Source organism: Coregonus lavaretus (assembly GCF_964263955.1).
Source record: "Coregonus lavaretus genome assembly, chromosome: 33".
Taxonomy (NCBI): domain Eukaryota; kingdom Metazoa; phylum Chordata; class Actinopteri; order Salmoniformes; family Salmonidae; genus Coregonus; species Coregonus lavaretus.
In genome coordinates, this window is record NC_140020.1 from 20,350,424 (window position 1) to 20,371,572 (window position 21,149).

General features: G+C 42.5%; 1 protein-coding gene across 3 annotated transcripts in view; it reads left to right on the forward strand.

The window, feature by feature from the left end:
• LOC311108783 (estrogen-related receptor gamma-like) overlaps positions 1-10,481 on the forward strand; it is a gene marked incomplete at both ends in the record, with an annotated part of 34,959 nt that extends 24,478 nt beyond the window's left edge. For 2 of the 3 annotated variants that reach the window (XM_084151531.1, XM_084151532.1), the window contains 4 exons: positions 4,249-4,359; positions 4,992-5,174; positions 9,788-10,057; positions 10,237-10,481. In XM_084151531.1, coding sequence (XP_084007657.1) covers positions 4,249-4,359; positions 4,992-5,174; positions 9,788-10,057; positions 10,237-10,481 — 809 coding nt within the window. The remainder of the gene's footprint in view (positions 1-4,248; positions 4,360-4,991; positions 5,175-9,787; positions 10,058-10,236) is intronic. The other variant, XM_084151533.1, reaches the window with a different exon arrangement.
• Between the last annotated feature and the right edge of the window lie 10,668 nt (positions 10,482-21,149).

The window sequence follows — 21,149 nt, forward strand, 5'->3', positions numbered from 1 at the left end:
AAAAGAGCTGTACTAAGGAATTACAACATCTATGAAAGGTTTTGATGGTTGTTAGAAGTAGTAGACTATAGGATGAAACAATTCATTGAATGATTTCAATGACCTCTGAAATCTGTCCTGGCTTCATAGTGTGACCTGATCACCCGCACTATGAATTCTAGAGGCATGCTGAATTAAGGGGTTAGATAAAATAAGGATAATTGTGAAGAAGTTTACAAATTGGAAAAATCCTATATATAAATTAGTCTAAACAGGACAAGGATGAAGTGAGAGAGTTAGTCCTGAAGGAGAAGTATTCCTTGAATAGTGTTATAGAATACAGTTAAGTAAAGATATGCTCAAGGGTTGTCATTTTAAGGTTAGTTATTATGTTAGGTTTGATAGGCAACATTGTTTTGTTTTGTTTTTTGTACACATGAATCACGATGTGATGTATGTGTCCAAGGGGGGAAGTATGCAAGGAGTATTAAGGATGTGAGCAGTAGTAATAATGTGTTATGGGTTAGGTTAAATCATTTTTGTTTTTGTAATAGGAGGCATGGTGTAGAGGTGGTCTGTCTATGAAATAAGTGGATGACAACAAGCTGGAAGCAGGTGTGCTTCATAATCTCAAGGCTTCTCTTGACGGATGAGAGGACAGGAGTAGCATACTGTGTCTCACCTAACATAACAATGTTCTTAAGATTTTATTTTCATGAGTGAAGATAACTCTGCCCAACTGAGTAGGATAATCTGAGTATTTTCTGTGCCCTGGAGACTATGTGATGGCAAAAGACTACAGAAGAAAGAGCTGGAAAGACCCTATGTGGAGGGGCCTGCACCAGGGTTGTAGGCTACCTTAATGATGGTAAAAGTGGTGGAGACAGATACTAAGATCCATGTTCCCCACTATAGGAGTGTTCCAACCTCAGCCATTGGGTAGCATTGTTGTCTTTTGTGTGTGTCTGTGCTTGTGTCTTTGCAGCAGTAACTCTGAGCTTCCCTATGGAAAGGCTGAAAGAAGGACACTTTTCACAGACCGATGTCTATAGATTGAGAGGGACTTTGGCTGATCCGGAGACCCTAGTGACGGGGGAAGGTTAACAACAGAAGTGACCTACATATCGTTGTCCAGGTTATACCAACGATGGTACTGATAGAGGGGAGTATTGGGTATCATCTTAACCATTGTACCAGAGTGAGGGAACTGATGATTGAGAGATCCCAGACCTCCAAGACGCACCAGATATCCTTATCATTGATTAATATGTACTAGACTAGTTACCTGAGAATAAGGGGAATGGAGTACTGATAATAAAATAAAGAGCAGAAGAACAAGACATAGAAGGGATATAGGCAGGAGTAGAATGTAGATTCTTGCACAGGCAGGAACCATAACTAAAAATACAGGAAGGGATCACTATTTAAATACAAGGGTTAAATAGTATTGGTGTGTGAGAAACCAGCACAAAGAGTATGGGGAAGTCACATGGGGTAGTGTGACCTTAGGGTAATGAAAGAAAGAGACAGGTGAATCATAGACATAAGGAAAACAGTCCAATACTTAGATAAACAATTTGATGTAGTATTTGGTGTTAGATTTCCAGGGGAAAGTGTTATTAGAAGAGAGAAGTGTAAGCAATTGTTATGAGCAAAAATATAGGAATGTTACAATAAAACAATTGGGTTATATAATTTGGAAGAATTCAAGGGAGAATGTGAAACATAATGATTTGTCATGTAGACAATGTTAATAGGGATGTTTTGGATTGGAAATTAACTCAACTGAACTGTTATGATCTGTCCTTTCCTGAGGTTACAACGGATGGTGTCGTAATGCATTGCAGAGATCAATTGGCTCAGAACGGTGTAAACCTCAATAAAAACCAAAAATCCTCTACTCGGCTGAAGAGGAACAACAAAGGCGTTGAAGATGTTCCTGTCTGACCCACCTCTGACCTGAATTCAACATCAAATCAAAGCAATCAAATGCTTTCTCTTTTGTGCTTTTTCTTTCAAGAATGTGAGGAAAGATGTCTATGCAAATGCAACATTCTTCCTAATTTGGGTATACTGGTTTGCACATGGACAAAACAGGATGATGGTGGAGGTGTGGTGGTTCAGGTGTGACATTGGAATATGAACTATGAAGAACTATGAAGGACATAATGAAGACGCCAGGAGATTGAGTGCCGGTAGAGGAAGGGAGTGTTTGTTGATTAAGGAGGTATTATACACTACTAAATTTATAGTAATTGGGACAATGCATTAGGGTACTGATCTGATGTAATTCTTGGTATGAGGAAGTTAATGCTAGAATTATTATAATATAAATGTACATTCGGCCAGTATCGATATGTGCCAAGGTGGAGTTTGTGTTATGTTTGGAGATGAATGTTGTACTTTTATCCCCAATAATACTGCCCCGGATGGTTCTTTCACGGAAGCAATGACTAAACTCAAGGGACTACGAAAAGAGGTTAAGGAGAATGCTGGGTATGATGTTCATGTTTGGGACTGGATGGAATTAACTTTGAGAAAATGGGGTGCAATGTTTACAAAGATGGGAATAATGATAGGAATATCACTTGTAGTAATGGGAGTAGTGTTTTGTTGTATACTACCTTTGTTAAAATCACTTTTGATTCAAACCACAGTAAAACAAATGACTGTACAGACAAATGTTACTATTTCAGCCAAAGAAATACACCCAGTTCAGGGAGTTCCAGGACAGTATGTTAATAAATTTGGGAAATCTTGTAATGTTAAAGGAGGACCAATGGACTGTCCAATTGGGAATCCTGAATGTCTGTATGGAGTTGTCCCTGGGGGTGGATGGGTCTGTCATGGTTACAAAGCCCAACAGGAAAATGTGGAGGTTAATTTAGAGGAGAACCTTCCTGACTTGTATCCTATACCTGACTGGGCTCTGGGTCCTCATCAGGATGGGTCAAGTAATGAGGAAGATATATTGGGTTGAATATGTGTGTGTGAAGTGAAACCAAATGTGGCAAGGCTAAGAATAAGTAACTGCATATGCTTACATATATTTGGTAATTAATCTTTGTATTATTTGGGACAATATTGGAATGTCCCATAGGGGGGATATGTAGGATTATTTTATGTATCATTATGACATGTGGGGAGATGCCAAAGGTAAAATGTAATAAACATGTTTGATATTGTATAATTAAGAAACATGTTTAAATAAGAAATGTAGACATTAAGTGTATGCTATGTTTTAAATGAATGCATGTGTTCTTTCACAGAGGCGTTCAACAGTGTGCATTGCATTAGTTCTGTTTTAAGAAGGGGGCCTGCGTTACGCAGCCAATAGAATGATAGAATGAAAAGGCTTCATATAGAAAAAGCATTCATGACCTTTTGGAGTGGACATTATGTGACAGCTGGATGTTGAAAAAGAAGGACGGTGCAGAACTAAAATAAGTTAGGAATGTGCGCATGTTTGTTTATTTGTGTGTATAAAAGAGATCTCTAAGTCAGAGAGAGACAGTTTATCCATGGAGAAAAAACTCAGGCTTTTTGTTATGCAATAAAGAGTCTAAATTCTTGAATTCACAGGCTTCCGTGTCTATAGAGATATTTTGTTTGAGTTGATTATTTCTTAGTCAAATGTTTCTACGACATAATATAGCTTACTTACTTTCTCGTGTTGTTATTATTTCTATTTCTCGTGTGTTTTTGTTCTACTTGACTTTTTCATTTATTTTATAGTGCATTGTTGGGAAAGAGCAAGCAAGAAAGGCATTTCCCTGTACTAGTGCACGTGACATTAAAAACTTGAACTTGAAACTTGAACTTGAAACTATGGGCGTATGTGCATGTATGTGCATGTATGTGCATGTCTGTGTGTGTTTGTGTGTGTATGTAAATGGTCCGCTGTGACCAACCCCCACCATGTTTCCCTTCTTACCCCCCTAACCTTGCTGTTAGCTCCTCATCTCCATGGCGATAAGGTTACCGCTGAGCTTGTTAAGATGACCCTGTAACATATTGTGTTACAGGGTTGATGTTGCTATGCCAGCAATGTGACTTCTCTCTAAGGCTCCCTATAATCTTAGAGATGTCACGAGGGAGAAATGTCAATCAAATGAACTTGAAGAGTGCATCACTCTCCTGGTTTTGAAATTGGGGTAGTCTGCTAAACAGGAGTACTGTGTTTTTGTGTACATTTATGTGTGTGTGTTTAATGTACCTAAATGTGTGTGTGTGTGTGTGTGTGTGTCTCTCTCTCTCTCTCTCTCTCAGGTGTGCGTCTGGACCGGGTCCGTGGGGGCAGACAGAAGTACAAGAGAAGGATAGACTCTGAGAACAGCCCCTACCTCAACCCTCAACACGGCCTGCCACAGAAGAGAACATGTAAGAATCAGTGGTGGGAAAAGTACCCAATTGTCATACTTGAGTAAAAGTAAAGATACCTTAATAAAAAATGACTCAAGTAAAAGTGAAAGTCTGAAAGTATTTGGTTTGAAATATACTTAAGTATCAAAAGTAAATGTAATTGCTAAAATATACTTAAGTATCAAAAGTAAAAGTATAAATCATTTCAAATTGCTTATATTAAGCAAACCAGACGCCATCATTTTCTTGTTTATTTTAATTTACGGATAGCTAGGGGCACACTCCAACACTCAGACGTCATTTACAAACTAAGTATGTGTTTAGTGAGTCCGCCATGTCAGAGGCAGTAGGGATGACCAGGGATGTTCTCTTGATAAGTGTGTGAATTTGATCATTTTCCTGTCCGGCTAAGCATAATAAATGCAACAAGTACTTTTGGGTGTCAGGGAAAATGTATGGAGTAAAAAGTATATAATTTTCTTTAGGAATGTAGTGGAGTAAAAGTACAAGTTGTCAGAAATATAAATAGTAAAGTACAGATACTCCCAAAAACTACTTAAGTAGTAATTTCAAGAATACAAAACACACTCTACCTGCCTTTATTTTTTGCTCTCTCTCTTGCTCTCGCTGTCTCTGTCTCTCTCTCTCAGTTCCTCTAGGTGGTCTGGTAGAGAATAAGGTGGTCTCTCTCCTGCTGGTGGCTGAACCAGAGAGTATCTTTGCCATGCCGGACCCCACCGTCCCCGACAGTGACATCAAAGCCCTGACCACACTGTGTGACCTTGCCGACCGCGAACTGGTTGTCAACATCGGCTGGGCCAAACACATCCCAGGTAGGAAAACACACACAGACACACATATACGAATACATGGGTATATACACACACACACACACACACACACACAGTTATAAAAAATACATAATATTCAATAAGACTCTTATCAGCTCAGAGTGGAGATTATTGCCCCCTGTGTTGGATTAAGACTTTAGTCCAGAAACAGAAAACTGTGTGTATGTGTGTGTGTGTGTGTGTGTGTGTGTGTGTGTGTCTGTGTGTCTGTGTGTGGTTGTGGTTGTGTCTGTGTCTGTGTGTCTGTAGTCTGCTAAGCAAAGGTAAGGATGTGCCAGAGTCTAGTGCTACCTGGAAGTATTAGCAATAGTTTCCTTCACAACCTTAATGTGGCAGTCTTAAATACTCTTAGGGCCCGACATCACTGTGGAAAAAGGGCCACAAAACATGTAATGTTATCACGATTTTCAGTTTGCTTCCATATGACTGGTTTCACATTCATCTCCAGGGATCATAAGGAAAAATAGTATAAAACAATTGCTATGTGTTCTCCAAAAGGATTACTCATTTACCTAGCTCTTATTGATAACTCTTATAAATGTATAAATTACAGTGCATGGAGATTATATCGGAAAAAATAAAATAGATGCTTTTTCCACTTGGAAGCGGCAGATTCGCTAGACCTTATTCATGGCTTCCTCGCGAGTAAAGGTGGTGGAATTATTAGGGAATTAGGTCAAGGTCAGAACACGGCGCATCTGTAGACAAACCTCCGCCACACCTTCATTTATTAAATCTCCACCCCAAATGAATAGCGGGTGAATATCATACTATTCTCATGCTTAAATTCAAGGTCAGAATACGTGGAGAGAGAAAAGTGCATAAGAATTAAGTTCCATTTACGCCCGCTTAACTCAGGTCGGAATTACCCCCTTAATGTTTCTGCCCTTCGTCCCAAAGGATATTTCCCGCTGCTAAGAGAAGTGTTTAGGAAGAACTTCTAGATTAGTGCTCTCCTGGATGGAAGCGTTGGAAGCAAGCGAAGCTGAACTTCTAGATTAGTGCTCTGCTGGATGGAAGCGTTGGAAGCAAGAGAAGCTGTTTAAGCCTATTAAGATCAATCTATGGTTTAGTTGTGTAGTGACAACACATATGGATCATCGGACACACACTGATGGTGGAGATAAAGAGGAAAGAGGCCATCTATCTTCAGCCCCTCCGTTGAGTTTGCATTCCACTCTGTTGTGGATACATGGTTGAGCTTGTGACAGCCCCCTAGTTTCTCTCTCTGTCTCTCAAATCAATTCAATTCAAAGGGCTTTCTTGGCATGGGAAACTTGTGTTTACATTGCCAAAGCAAGTGGAATAGACAATAAACAAAAAGGGAAATAAACAAGGTAAATATACAAAAGTTTTAAAACAATATAGACATTTCAAATGTTACATTATTGGCTATGTACGATGTTGTAACAATGTGCAAATAGTTGAAGTATGAAAGGGGGGGGGGGGGGGGGGTATACAGAAGATCGCCCTATTTGGTAAACGACCAAGTCCATATTACGGCAAGAACAGCTCATATAAGTGAAGAGAAACGACAGTCCATCATTACTTTAAGACTTGAAGGTCAGTCAATCCAGAACATTTCAAGAACTTTGAAAAGTTTCTTCAAGTGCAGTCGCGAAAACATCAAGCGCTGTGATGAAACTGGCTCTCGTGAGGACCACCACAGGAATGGAAGACCCAGAGTTACCTCTGCTGCAGAGGATAAGTTTATTAGAGTTACCAGCCTCAGAAATTGTAGCCCAAATAAATGCTTCACAGAGTTCAAGTCACAGACACATCTCAACAGTTCAGAGGGGACTGTGTGATTCAGGCCTTCATGGTCGAATTGCTGCAAAGAAACCACTACTAAAGGACACCAATAAGAATAAGAGACCTGCTTGGGCCAAGAAACATGAGCAATGAACATTAGACCGGTGGAAATGTGTCCTTTGGCCTGGAGTCCAAATTTGAGATTTTTGGTTCCAACCGCTGTGTCTTTGTGAGACGCGGTGTGGGTGAACGGATGATCTCTGCATGTGTATTTCCCACCGTAAAGCATGGAGGAGGAGGTGTTATGGTGTGGGGGTGCTTTGCTGGTGACACTGTCTGTGATTTATTTAGAATTCAAGGCACACTTAACCAGCATGGCTACCACAGCATTCTACAGCGATACGCCATCCCATCTTGTTTGGGCTTAGTGGGACTATCATTTGTTTTTCAACAGGACAATGACCCAACACACCTCCAGGCTGTGTAGGGGCTATTTTACCAAGAAGGAGAGTGGTGGAGTGCTGCATCAGATGACTTGGCCTCCACAATCCCCTGACCTCAACCCAATTGAGATGGTTTGGGATGAGTTGGACCGCAGAATGAAGGAATAGCAGCCAACAAGTGCTCAGCATATGTAGGAACTCCTTCAAGACTGTTGGAAAAGCATTCCAGGTGAAGCTGGTTGAGAGAATGCCAAGAGTGTGCAAAGCTGTCATCAAGGCAAATGGTGGCTATTTTGAAGAATCTCAAATCTCAAATATATTTTGATTTGCTTAACACTTTTTTGTTTACTACATGATTCCATATGTGTTATTTTATAGTTTTGATGTCTTCACTATTATTATACAATGTAAAAAATAGTGAAAATAAAGAAAAACCCTTGAATGAGTAGGTGTGTCCAAACTTTTGACTGGTAGTGTGTGTATGTATATGCATATAATTAACATCCCTACTGTGAAGTAGGAAATGGCGTCAAACGCCCCCGATCCTGAATTCAATCACATATATCCAGTATCTCTTCCTTCACTCTCTTTCTCTTTCCCCAAGCTTTTTCTCTCTCTCACTCAGATGAAAGTATTTTGGCTCTATCAGCAGTTAATGTCCTGTTCACACCCAAAACATCACCAGGGAAACACCTGTGTTTTTGTTGATGCTTGTCCAGTAATGCTTACCCAACAAGCTGCCTAAGCAGGTGTGTGTGTGTGTGTGTGCGTTCGCGTGCGTGCGTGTCTGAGACTTTCCTGTTCAGCACTTTCTTCGTTCTCAAAGAAAGGATGAAGAGCAACAAAGCGTTCCCCTCCTGGCTGCCTTGGAACTCTTCTTCTCTGCTTGTCACCAGTGTTTACTGTCAGAGTGGGAGTCTAACATAATCAGTCACATGGATGTGTGTATTTGTAGCCCTTTGCCAGTGGAGCATTTGTCTCTCTGGAGGAGTGGCGCAGCCATGAGAAACAACCACCGACACAGACACACCAGGGACCCACTTGAGGGCATGATGGAGAGAGAGAGAAACTGAGAGAGAGAGTGGGAGGGCGGTAGGGAATGAGCGAGAGGGCAAGAGAGAGAGATCGAGAGAGTCAGCGAGATGTTGTGAGAGGGGAAGAGATACAGTAGATAAGGACAGAGTGAGGAAGGACAGAGAGAAAGTAGTGTCAGCTCTAGACCCCTGGTAGCACCGTAATGGTGGTGTCACATCAACTCTGTTTGAGTGGCAGGCTACGGCACATGGCTGGGAACCAATGTCCTGGCAGAGGGGCCCAGGCTATCTGCTACTGCCCAGGGGGAGGTGAGTCCAGCTTGGCCACTCAGCAGCCTGTCCCCCGTCCCCTCCTCTGCCTGGTCCTGTCATGGAGACTGACGTTGATTCTGTCTGAGGGCTAGGCTGGGAGAAGATGAGCTTAAGACCCTCTCTCACACCACACTTTGGCCTTTTTTAGGCTGCCGTAAATTGTCTGTGAAGTTAGTGTGTGTGTCTGTAGGGGCTCAGCTGAACCCTTCATGCCCAGATAACCTCAAATTGAAGCCTGTACGCATATCATTGTCCCAAGCTCTTCTCATACCCTAACCCTTACTACAGCGTTGAGAATGACATCTCATGGACTAACTACTCTGGGTTAAGTAAGAGGACCTCTTTGTCTCTGCCGACTTTGTCTTGTCTCTGCGGGACAGAGGATGTCTCTGATGCTCCTTTATGTGTCCCCTTGTGTGTGTCCATATAGAGGTGTCCTCAAAGACAACGACATACACACAGACTCACACAATGCTGCTCCCTCTCATTCCAATCAATCTGGGAGAGAAAAGAGAGGAGCGGGAGCCACAGGCATCCACATGGCGATTATAAAAGCACCCGGACCCTGATAAGAATCACTGATGGTGTAAAAAAAAAAAAAGCCCTTCTCCTTTCCTTCTGTAAAACGAATCCTCTGGTTTTTAATTATGCTGTGTGTGTGTGTGCGAGGAGACTACAGATTGTGTGGATCTAATCATGCTCACATGGGTGTGTATCTGTTTGTCAAAGGGGGTGTCTTTATTGGATTGACAACTTATGGGCTTTCACTATTAAACTACTTCACACCCCTGCCTCTGCCCCTCTACCTCAACTGACCCCTCATCCAATGACCCTTCAGTTGACATTGGTCTAATAATTCCAACGGGTCCAGCCATTCTGACTAAAACCATCACAATTATATTTTCGAATGCCAATGTTTTTGAAACCTTGGTGTACTTTTCGTTTGTATCTTTTCGATGAAGATATGTCTTTAAAATGGTCCTTCCCCTCCCTAATTAGACCTTGCTATAAACTCTCCATCTCTCCCTTTTCTCCTCCATCCCTCTTTCTCCAGGTTTCCCCTCGCTCTCGCTGGCAGACCAGATGAGTCTACTGCAGAGCGGATGGATGGAGATTCTGATCCTGCGTGTGGTGTTTCGCTCGCTGGCCTTGGAGGATAAACTGGTGTATGCTAAGGACTACATCATGGATGAGGAGCAGTCCAAACTGGCAGGTGTACTGGACCTAAACAACACCATACTGCAGCTGGTGAAGAAATACAAAGCCATGAGGATTGAAAAGGAGGAGTTTGTTGTCCTCAAGGCCATCTCACTGGCTAACTCAGGTATGAAACTTCACTGTGTTGGTGTAATTGAGGTTGAGTTAGGCATGCATTTTCCAATGACTATTTGGCTTTGCTAGCGTTCAATCTCTGCATATATGCCAACATCATCTCTCAATATCTTCCTTCCTCTGCCCTATCCATGTTCCTTCCTTTCCATCTGTCTCTCCCCTTCTCCACAGACTCCATGCAGATAGAGGACGTAGATGCAGTCCAGAGGCTCCAGGATGTGCTCCATGGGGCCCTGCAGGATTACGAGAGTGCTCAGCACACGGAGGACCCTCGGCGGGCAGGCAAGCTCATTATGACCCTGCCCCTGCTCCGGCAGACGGCCGCCAGGGCTGTGCAGCACTTCTGCAGCATCAAGCAGGACGGCCGTGTGCCCATGCACAAACTGTTCCTGGAACTGCTGGAGGCCAGGGCCTGACCAGCCACGTGGGACTAGGATCACATAGAGGAAGGATAGGGTAGTGATAGGTCAAGATTAATGCAGGAAGTGGTACTGTGCTGGAAGAACAGAGTGAACAGCAATGAGTGGACCTGAACGGAGCCAAAATGGCTCCTCTGTGAAGTTCCAGTTGCTCTTCTATTAAGTCATTGTTGTCCGATCCTTCTTTATGTCATTCTGGGACTGTTGTGAGTTTGACAAGGCTAATAAACCCTGCTCGCCATTACAAACTCAGGAGGAGAGGAGAGGAGGAAGGACTGACATCACCTTAGTGACAGGGATAGCTGCCTTATGAGGGATTTTGATGGCAGTTATTGATATAAACCTAAACAGTTCTAGTGAAATGAAGAAAGACACCCAAAACTTGAAGATCCTCTAGGATTATTATTTGTGTGAAACCAGCTCTAAGCCTGTTCATCTTGCATTGTAGTGCTTTAATAACTTTTCTTTTTTATATAAAACTAATTGTGGACAGGCTTGCCAAAGAACGGTGTGACACACAGTCAAAGGATGCAGCAAGCGGTCACAATAATGTATGGTGTCCTGTAAGGCACTCACCTAGCATAAGTTAAGGAACTTGATTTCATTTAAATACATTAAGTACATTTAACTCAATGATTATGAAGGTGAGGGGAGAAATTGAAAAAAGGCCTAGATTCAATCAGATCAAGCATTAACCGTGATAGCAGACACCCGCATAGCGGAGGTTTTGGCGGTGTCAGAGGTGGAACTGCATTGGAGCCGTCAAATCGGTGAGCAGCTGCTCTTCCGATCATTGTCACGAAGTCAAACCCACTAGCGTTAGAAGTTCAGAACGAAAACGTGTAGTAAGCTATATAGAAATAAATAAGATCAAATTGAAAAATCATTCAACTAAATAATGAGGATTTATATCATCCTAATCGAGGTGTTGAACTTGTAAACAAGGCTGCATGGGTTTTCTGATAATGTGACTCTGTGCAGCCAATGGCAATGTCGGATTTAGGTATAATGCCGGGTGCCACTTGTGGATTTCCACCTCCAACACCATCAAAACAGCCGCTATGCAGATGTCAGCTAAAGCAGATCTGATTGAATAGAGCCCTAAAATGTATTTATTGTTGGCTTGATTATTTTTGTTTTTTATTTACCAGTGTGGCATTAACGAAGAATAATAAAGGAATAAATACAGATCATTTTCTAAAGATGAAGTAATTTTGTTTTAATAAGTAAATTAAACATTTTGTACTAGCTTCACTACTTCACTCATACCTGGCACTGATACCTGTACTATACCATAGCATCTACGGCAATATAATAACGTGATGTACAGTACTTGATGACATTGAACACAATGTATTTTTTGATTATAAATTGTGCAAATCACCTCTTCTCTTTCTTATGAGGAAGATCTGGTGGTGGTATTTCAAACGTGTCTCTGTGTGTTTCTGTTTCAGAAAGTAGAAATCTTGGAAAATCAGAAATGTTCAAATGAATGGAAACCAAATCGGTAGGAATGTGAAAACAGCTTTTAACTCACTGTACATTACTGACAACTGTCATGTAATTATCTCAGAAGTACTTTATTTGCTCTATCTGTGCGGAATAATCTGTATATTTTTGTGACAAAGTATATCATAAAGTGTGATCCAGCAATACTGTGTGGAGGGGATGTAAATGTATGTATTCTGTATATAAAGTCTAGCGCCAACTGAGTTGTAACCCATGTTCAGATGAGATGTACACTACTACTACCATTCTCAGGAGGATTCTAGGGCAATAAAGATGCTTCCAGTTCCAGAAAGCGTCTTCATCTCTCTAACTGTTATAGGTTTATGACACAACCATATGTCCCAGTCAGACTTTTGGGAAAAGGGAAGGCAGAAAGGGAGACATCCTCATTGATAAAGAGAGGGGGAATGAAAGGAGAGAGAGAAGAGGGATATAGTGAAGCAATGGAGAGGGGTAGACATGAATCAAGAGAAGATCAGTGAGGAAGAGAGGTGGAGTAGTGAAGGATGGAGGCACTCTGTCGGACGTTAGAATAAATTATGGACACCCACATGCTGCCGCAGTAACTTGTGTCAGATAACAGACCGCTGTCACTTTGAACCATTGTCTATGACAGGCGCCTCGTTTCCCAAGGTGGCCATAAATGTTGGCTTGAAGTGTGTCTATTGGACAGATGAGAAGGAAGTGTAGGGGCTGAAAGGGGGACGGTCTCATAAGAGTGGATCCATAATTAACAACATTGTTTTAATGAAGTCTAAAAGCGCCGCTGGGAACAGATTGTCAAGGTTATTGAGGAAGCTAATGAACGCAAGCACCTGACTTCCTCTCAGTCAAAGGTTGAGATAGCCTGACAGGATTACTGCCTTTATGAGGCAGAGACAATCACAGACTGTGTCTTCCAGCACAAACCTAACAGGGAAACTACACACAAATAAGAAAATAATCCTTGAAATATCAACCTTATTTAGAAGATGGGTTAGAGGGGTATAGCTGCTACATGATGGAGATTTATTTGATTTTAATAATAATGGAAATGTGGCTCTGTTGATAGAAACCTATCTGTAATGCTAGGACTGAGTTGTAAGTAACTCTATGACACCATAGTTCCATCAAAGGAAAACTAATTGAATTCCTAGTAAAATCGTTCTCAGTATGCTTTAACGCTTTAATGCTTTTGATAAGCACAATGTAACTAAATTAATTACAAATCAACACTCAAAAGGATGAGTGTAGACGTTCATTACAGAAAAAAAGTAATTGGAGAATTACAATCATAAATGTTGTATGTTTTTCAGAGTAGAGATGACTGGAGCAAACCTTTCTATTGCATTACATGCTCAATGATTGTGTTCAGAGTCAATATGGGAAGCATTTGCTACAGCTGCATGACTTTCAATATCAATATATCATTACTGGTTATTACACAAATGCAGTTGGCGCTCATTATTAATTTCAAAGTTAAAATTCTTAAAAGGAAATCAGTCAATTGAAATACATTCATTAGGCCCTAATCTATGGATTTCACATGACTGGGAATACAGATATGCATCTGTTGGTCACAGATACCTTAAAAAAAGGTAGTGGCGTGGATCAGAAAACCAGTCAGTATCTGGTGTGACCACCATTTGCCTCATGCAGCGTGACACATCTCCTTCACATAGAGTTGATCAGGCTGTTGATTGTGGCCTGTGGAATGTTGTCCCGCTCATCTTCAATGGCTGTGCGAAGTTGCTGGATATTGGCGGAAACTGGAACACGCTGTCATACACGTCGATCCAGAGCATCCCAAACATGCTCAATGGGTGACATGTCTGGTGAGTATGCAGGCCATGGAAGAACTGGGACATTTTCAGATTCCAGGAATATGCTACAGATCCTCATGCTGAAACGTGGTGATGGCGGCGGATGAATGGCACGACAATGGGCCTCAGGATCTCATCACGGTAGCTCTGTGCATTGCCATCGATAAAATGCAATTGTGTTCATTGTCCGTAGCTTATGCCTGCCCATACCATAAGCCTACCGCCACCATGGGGCAGTCTGTTCACAACGTTGACATCAGCAAACCGCTCGCATGGTCTGCAGTCGTGAGGCCGGTTGGACGTACTGCCAAATTCTCTAAAACGACGATGGAGGAGGCTTATGGTAGAGAAATTAACATTCAATTCTCTGGCAACAGCTCTGATGGACATTCCTGCAGTCAGCATGCAAATTGCACGTGCCCTCAAAACTTGAGATATTTGTGGCATTGTGTTGTGTGACAAAACTGCACATTTTAGAGTGGCCTTTTATTGCCCCCAGCTTCTTGATATGCCACACCTGTCGGGTGGATGGATTCTCTTGGCAAAGGAGAAATGCTCACTAACAGGGATCTAACAAATTTGTGCACAACATTTTTGAGAAATAAGCTTTTTGTGCATATGGAAAGATTCTGGGATCTTTTATTTCAGCTCATGAAACATGGAACCAACACTTTACATGTTGCTTTTAAATATTTTTTCAATGTACAAATAGGATTCAGACACTGTGATGACAGAATTGTGCATTGTATCTGTCAAGTAGGCTACTCTCTTAATTATAACAAAACTTAAGAAAAACCATTTTCGAGAGGAGAGGGGACAAGAGGAGAGGACAGGAGAGGAGAGGTGACAAGAGGAGAGGGGACAAGAGGGGATGACAGGAGAGGACAGGAGAGAAGAGGACAGGGGCCTCATTTATCAAAGGTGTGTGGGCACAAAAAAGACTAAACCTTGAATGCGCCAGTTTTCCAGCAAAGTTGGTATTTATAAATGTTGAATTTGACGGGAAAGTGTGCGTATCTCCACCCAAATCTCAGATCATGCATAGGCCTACGCACAACTTCTAGTGGTTGATCAACTGTTTTGCAAACATATGGGTAGGCTACAGTATTGCTGTGCGATAGGAGCGGGACATCATAGCCTGTTTAATATCAGAGCCTATAGAGTACCACAGTATAATAAAAGTCACCTTGTCCGAGAGAGATTTACATGGTTATCAAAACGTCACGCCAGGGTAAGCCTACACGAAACACAGCCCTTATTTTATGTGTTTCTAAAATCCCCTATGGGAAAAATGAATGGTGGAAAAACGATTGGAAGCATTTCCCTGTTTGACCGCTTTGTTTTATGGGTATTATGACACCTCCACTGTGGGGCTCTATACCAAGGCAGGAGATAGAAACAAAGTGGTAAGGAAGTTAGGTCCAAAAAACGAATTTCACCAAGTCAAATTAATTTATTGTGTTAGAGCAGGGATGGGCAACTTTGATGGGGGTGGGGGCCACTAAAAATCTGAAATCATCACGAGGGGCCCCCAGTGGCTCGTGGGTCTTCTACCCACATCCATACCCATCTATGCAGTCACATGTTTTGTGGGCCCTAAGAGCAAAACATTTTAGTGGACCCCCTCTTGACAATGGAGAGGGAAAAAATGTACGTTTTAGAGTAAATGTCCTGCAATTCTACACATTTTGCCATGGGTCGTAGAGAAAATGTTGCAGTTTTAAAGCAAGTTTGCTGCAATTCTAATTTGTAGCCTAATAAACTGCATGCTTTCCTGACGAGTCCTAGTGGGAGGATCACACAACATGTCATCGCGTGACTCCGTTTACTTTGATAATGATGGTTATTATATCAATATTTGCAGCATAAAAATGTTTCCACCGACATTTCTCGCATAATTAATTTTACCGACACAATAAAATCCCACCTTGTCTAGCGTATTTTGTTTTGTCGACATTTGGAAAGTTTACAGAACATTTTTCTGCATCCATTAGGCCTGTCATTACATTTTTTATCCGACGTACTTTACTCGCATAAAAAGGTTGGATGGAAACCTGGTTAGTGACTGACATAACAAGATAAAAACTGCTGATGCGCAATCAAATTTCGAAATTGTATTCTACTATTCTAACTCTGAACAGCAAGTTGAGACACGACTGTTTTTTTGGTGGGAAATTGATCGGCGGGCCTACAAAAGGGGGTCATGCGGCCTGCGGGCTGCCAATTGCCCATCCAAGTGATAGAGGTTTCATGATGCTTGTATCTAAACCAATGTAGATCATTGTAAGATCAGTTGGGTCTCTATCAGCTTCAATATGAGGTCCTAAACCTAGCATGAAGTGCATCCTGGCTACTCCTTGCTCATGTCAAACGCTTCGCCCCGCCCTTTGACGTTAGTTTCTTTAAGTATGTAGCGAACGACAGAGCAGCGGAATAATTTAGTTTGAGTCGTCAGGCTACATCCTTGTAGCTGTGTGGGCTAATATAGTCTAAATGTTTGCCATGGGGTAAGTTGGGCCAATGGTTGATTCAATGGCAAGTTGAGCAAATTGAAGCGTTTTCTTCCCAGGCATAATGCAAGGCATTATCGCGGGGATATGAGGTAACAACAGGGCCTGTGCAGTGCAGTGTTTGTTAGGTGTTAAGCCTGTGCTTAAAGATGCTTCAAATGATTAAAATACAAAAAGCGATTGTGTTTGGTAAATAAATATATACATGGTTTTAAAAAGGTAGTGGTCATATTTCATTCAGTACAGAAATGTGTCGGCGTCCCGGGGTAAGTTGTATCAAGAGACCCCATTTTGGGACAAAGCTATGTTTTCAAAACTGTAATGTTTACATGAAATCTGATTATTTCCAGGGATACACAGCATCCTGAAATACTGTATATGTAGATATCTTTGTTAGAAATAATACTATATTGACGAGTGATGCTAAATGTAAAAAATGGCTCAACTTACACCACTCTCCCCTATATGTTGAGTGTGACAGTTTGATAAATCCCAATATTTTTTTCAGCACGCAAATCATAGAATCTCCATGTACGCCAGAATTTTGTAAGAAATGTACGCGCGGTTGATAAATGAGGCCCCAGGAGAGGAGAGGGCGGCGCTGGGTCATAGTGTCAGTCTTGAGACTAATTGCACAGAGCATACTCAAGATGGATGGATGAATGAACGAGTGTAGCCGACATCTCCCCAAAAATCATCCATCAGTTTATTTACCAGTCATTCAAGATGAAATGGGGCATGATGGAAGTTGGGCAGACAACGCATTTTGCGCCACATCGGCTGCCTCTAAGTGAGTTAGTGATGGCGAGTGAGGTCCCAATATATCACCTACCCTAAGTGAGTTACCTTGTGATTGACATCCCTATGTGTCACTCTCTCTAAGTGAGTTAGTGTGTGTCCGCCGACTCGGTCTCCCAGACACCCAGTGATGGATGGGGTCTGGAGGAGATGGGTTGTAAAAGGCTGATTCTGCCACTCTGCAATGAGATCACTTCCACAATAAAAAGCCATTGTCCCTAATCATCCCGGCGAGGTATGAATGCTGATTAGAGTATTATAAGGATGAGCGGCGTTCCCTCCCATCTAAATACATCAGACGAGCTGTGGTGTAATATAAGGGCCTTTTCCCGCTATAGTCAGACCACGATCCAGCAATAACCAAACCACCAGAAGGAAGTCAGTAGAACATAACACCTGTACAGTGATGTCTCAGTCTTTTCAAACAGCAAACAATGCTTTTTAGGCTTTCATATGCATCTACATAAGTGTTTTGTTTTCTCAAAATACATTCATAGGGTAGCTTTATCTCTTACACACTCATGTATAGTATAGTGCACTAGTTTTAGTAGGCTTCTTTTCATTTAGCTTAAAAGGCAATGTGTTGCACAATCTTCCACATGACATGATGGAACATACAATACTAGAGGACTCAGAGCAGGTATTGCACAGTAGCAGGCCATGAAGTAATATTGAGTTGTTACTTAGCGCCACCATGTGGCAAAGTAATTCTGTACAGACGACACTGCATTCATGTCCCTTTGACTTGGATCTGTTGTGTAATGCATGTAATACTACCACTCCTCTAGTTCTCATTTTGGAACACAGCTCGAAATCCATACACATCAGGGTTGACATTTTGAGAGTGACTTTCAAAGTGAAAGTGACCTTCACCAGAACATGCCAACTCCTGCAAATCATAAAGACACTTACTACTACTACTACTGCTGTTTTTCCAGTGAGGTGGAACTAGGCAGTTACTGTTAAATGTGTGTATTAGAGAGGCATGGTACTCTGACTGGCCTTCACCTTGCCTCCCAAGGTAAGCTGATACCTGACACCTGGCTGTTGCCATGACGCTGCTGGGGGGAAGCAGGGGTTGATGGGAGATCTCTGGGGTGAGGAGGACACCTTAACAGCACTTAGAAGTTCCATCTCTCTATTGCTTTCGTTTTGCCTCTCTTTCTCACTGACGGCATCCTGACCACACCACTAGACCACACTGCAGGGAAGCAGGGTGGACAAGACATCAGAGTACTTAGATTTTTCGAACCTTCCGAAGACGTTCGCTCTCATTTGTGGGGTGTTGCAGAGTGTGTATCAGCCAAGGTAAACGGCGGTGTGAAATATTGATGGGGCAACAGGTGTGATCCCTTACCGCCGGTCAGTCCTTGCCCCCCTGATCACATGCACCTCACAGAGAGGGGGTGTCTACGCCCCCGCCACACACTACACCACGGACACCAGCACTGGTGAGGCTCTGGACTGGCCAGTCAACCTGCTCTCATTCTCTTTCCCTGTCATACCCCTAGTCTCGCTTTTCCTGTTTTGCTGTCAACTGTCATTGTCTTCATCTGGTGCCTTCTCTATGTCTACAGTAGATGTGATTTTCTAAACTAACATATATCAGATGAAATGGAGTTGTACAAATATGTGGGTTTGATGCTACCAAGAGTTAAGAAAGCTCTAGTCATTGTGCATAGAAAGTGTGGTGTATGTGTCAAACAAACATGTTGCACTGTGTATACACCACAAATGCTCTGGTTCAGGGAATTAACAAACAAAGAACAGAAATGTCACAGCAGTGGGTCAGTAAGAGATGGTTGGATGACTGCTTAAGGAGTGCGATCAGAGAGGGATAGAAAGTAGGCCACGCCAACAAGTGCTTCTCCAGTTACCTGGTTATCTCCTCTCTCTCTCACTGTGTGATCACCTTTCTAAGAAAGAGAGTGTTGACTTGGGCCCATTACCTTGAGCTGTAGGCCATAGAACTCAGAGTAAGGCATTTACTGATAGAGAGACCATTAGTACACAGACAGAATCAGCTACATAGGAACGATAAGTATGGTTTGTCCCAGACGTGATAGTGGCGGGTGCATGACGTCTTTAGGATTGAAGAATCAGACAGCAAGTTGGATATTATTCCCAATTAAACAGGCCAACTGTTGTACACTTGTGTTACCTCCCTTCCTCTTCCCTGCCCCTCTCCCCCTCTAGATCAGGTGGAGCCCACTCCTCCCGGTGGGGAGCGGGCGGAGGGGGGTAAGGGGAACGGGTCTCTTTTCTACAGCGAGCTGTGGTTCATCGTGCTGATGACAGGGGTAGCCCTGGTGCTTCTAGCTATCGTTCTGGGGATCATCCTGCACAAGGCCCTGAAAAGACCCCCCTTTACTCGAGAGCGCCCCCCTCTGGTGGCCTTGCCCATGCAGAAGAGGAGCCCCATGGCCGTGTATCCCCCCAGTGACTCCTACCTGGTGAGACGGCCCAACTGGGTATGTGGGAACATTCTATGAAAGGGATGGTCATTCAACTTAAATTATGCATTCACTTTCATAGCATGTAGAAATGCACTTTATTCAGACGAGTTTTCATACAACATGGTGGAATATTTCATCTCAGATGGGTTTATTCTGACTCACAGTGGAAAACATGAGATATATGTCAAATGTCTCCCTCTGTAACACATTCTCTCTGCTCTCTCAGTTTGACACGGTGCCCAACACAACAAGCTCCTCCAACAGTGTCACACTCAAAGGGTTCACCATGCACCTGGAGGTTAGAGACCGGGCAGACACTCCCCGCGTCCTCGCTCCTCCTTCTCAAAACCCATTGGATGAGAAAGCCAGAGGTTCCTCTCCTCTGATCTTCTCCTCCAATGGGTTTTGAGGAGAGGACACGAGGAGTGTGCAATTGAAATTCTCCCACTGACACATACACATACATTTTGGACAACGGTAACTTGCCCCCTTGTCTCCTATCTGTGCCCCAAGGGTGTGGAGGACAGTAAGTTTTGGGCAGGTGGCGACGCTCCTCCGGAGGGCGAGCTGGGAATCCTTAATGTGTCCAGCCTCCACGTCTCCGCTATTCATGGCTCTGCTCACTCCCAGAATTCCCTGCGGCGCAGCGTGAGCCAGATAATGGACAGGAAGTCGCTGACGGGGGAGGAGGAAGTGTGGGACTCTCACATTCAAGGCCACGACAGCGGGATGGTGAGACACACTGAAATCTAGGGCCTGCTTAGAGGACGTTTTTCTTCCATGTTTATTTATTATTAACTCCTCCTTTCTCTCCCTCCCTTCATCATCCACCAGTTTATGGAGGACGAGGAGTTTGTCGACACTATTAAAGGCTTCAGCACGGTGCGGAAGGAACACACCATGTTTACCGACACTAACCTGTGACCTGCTGTGACCTTTGAACTCCACCCCTCACCTTGTCAGGTCAGACAGGTCGACTGGAGGGGCAGGCCCTCACGAAGGGAGGTCGGAGGGGTACACAAATCAAGCCATAGACATTCACTAATAACATTACCTAATAACTTATCCTATTTGACTATGACGGCAACCGACCTACCAAACAACACGCACGGGTTAAATAAAAACGAATAATAATATGTGCAAATATGACTAACTGAACAATATCTGAGAAAAGGACTTGCTTCCATGAAAGAGAAGACTCCCGAGGAGGTAGAGGAACTGAGAGAGATTTCACTGATTTTTCAGTTTCACTGAGAATAACATTTCCCTGTTTCAATGAGCAGTATCAAGGCATCCATTTTAATTCAAATTCGTTTTTGGTTTTCTTATAGCTACACTGACCTAACATACAAAGAGAAGAGAAGTGTTTTTCATTTTATATAAACATATTTGTATATTGACTTGCTGTTGCTCTGAATGTAAGAATGCCTTTTGATAAGTCGCTGCACAATTTCTGTGTACAGATTGTATCTAATAAAAGTGTGGACCAATTTATTTTGATAGTAACTTAAATGAGTGTAAAAGGGTGATTTAATAACAATTATTGATCATCATGGATACACCCTACAAACCAATAGCATGACAGCAAAG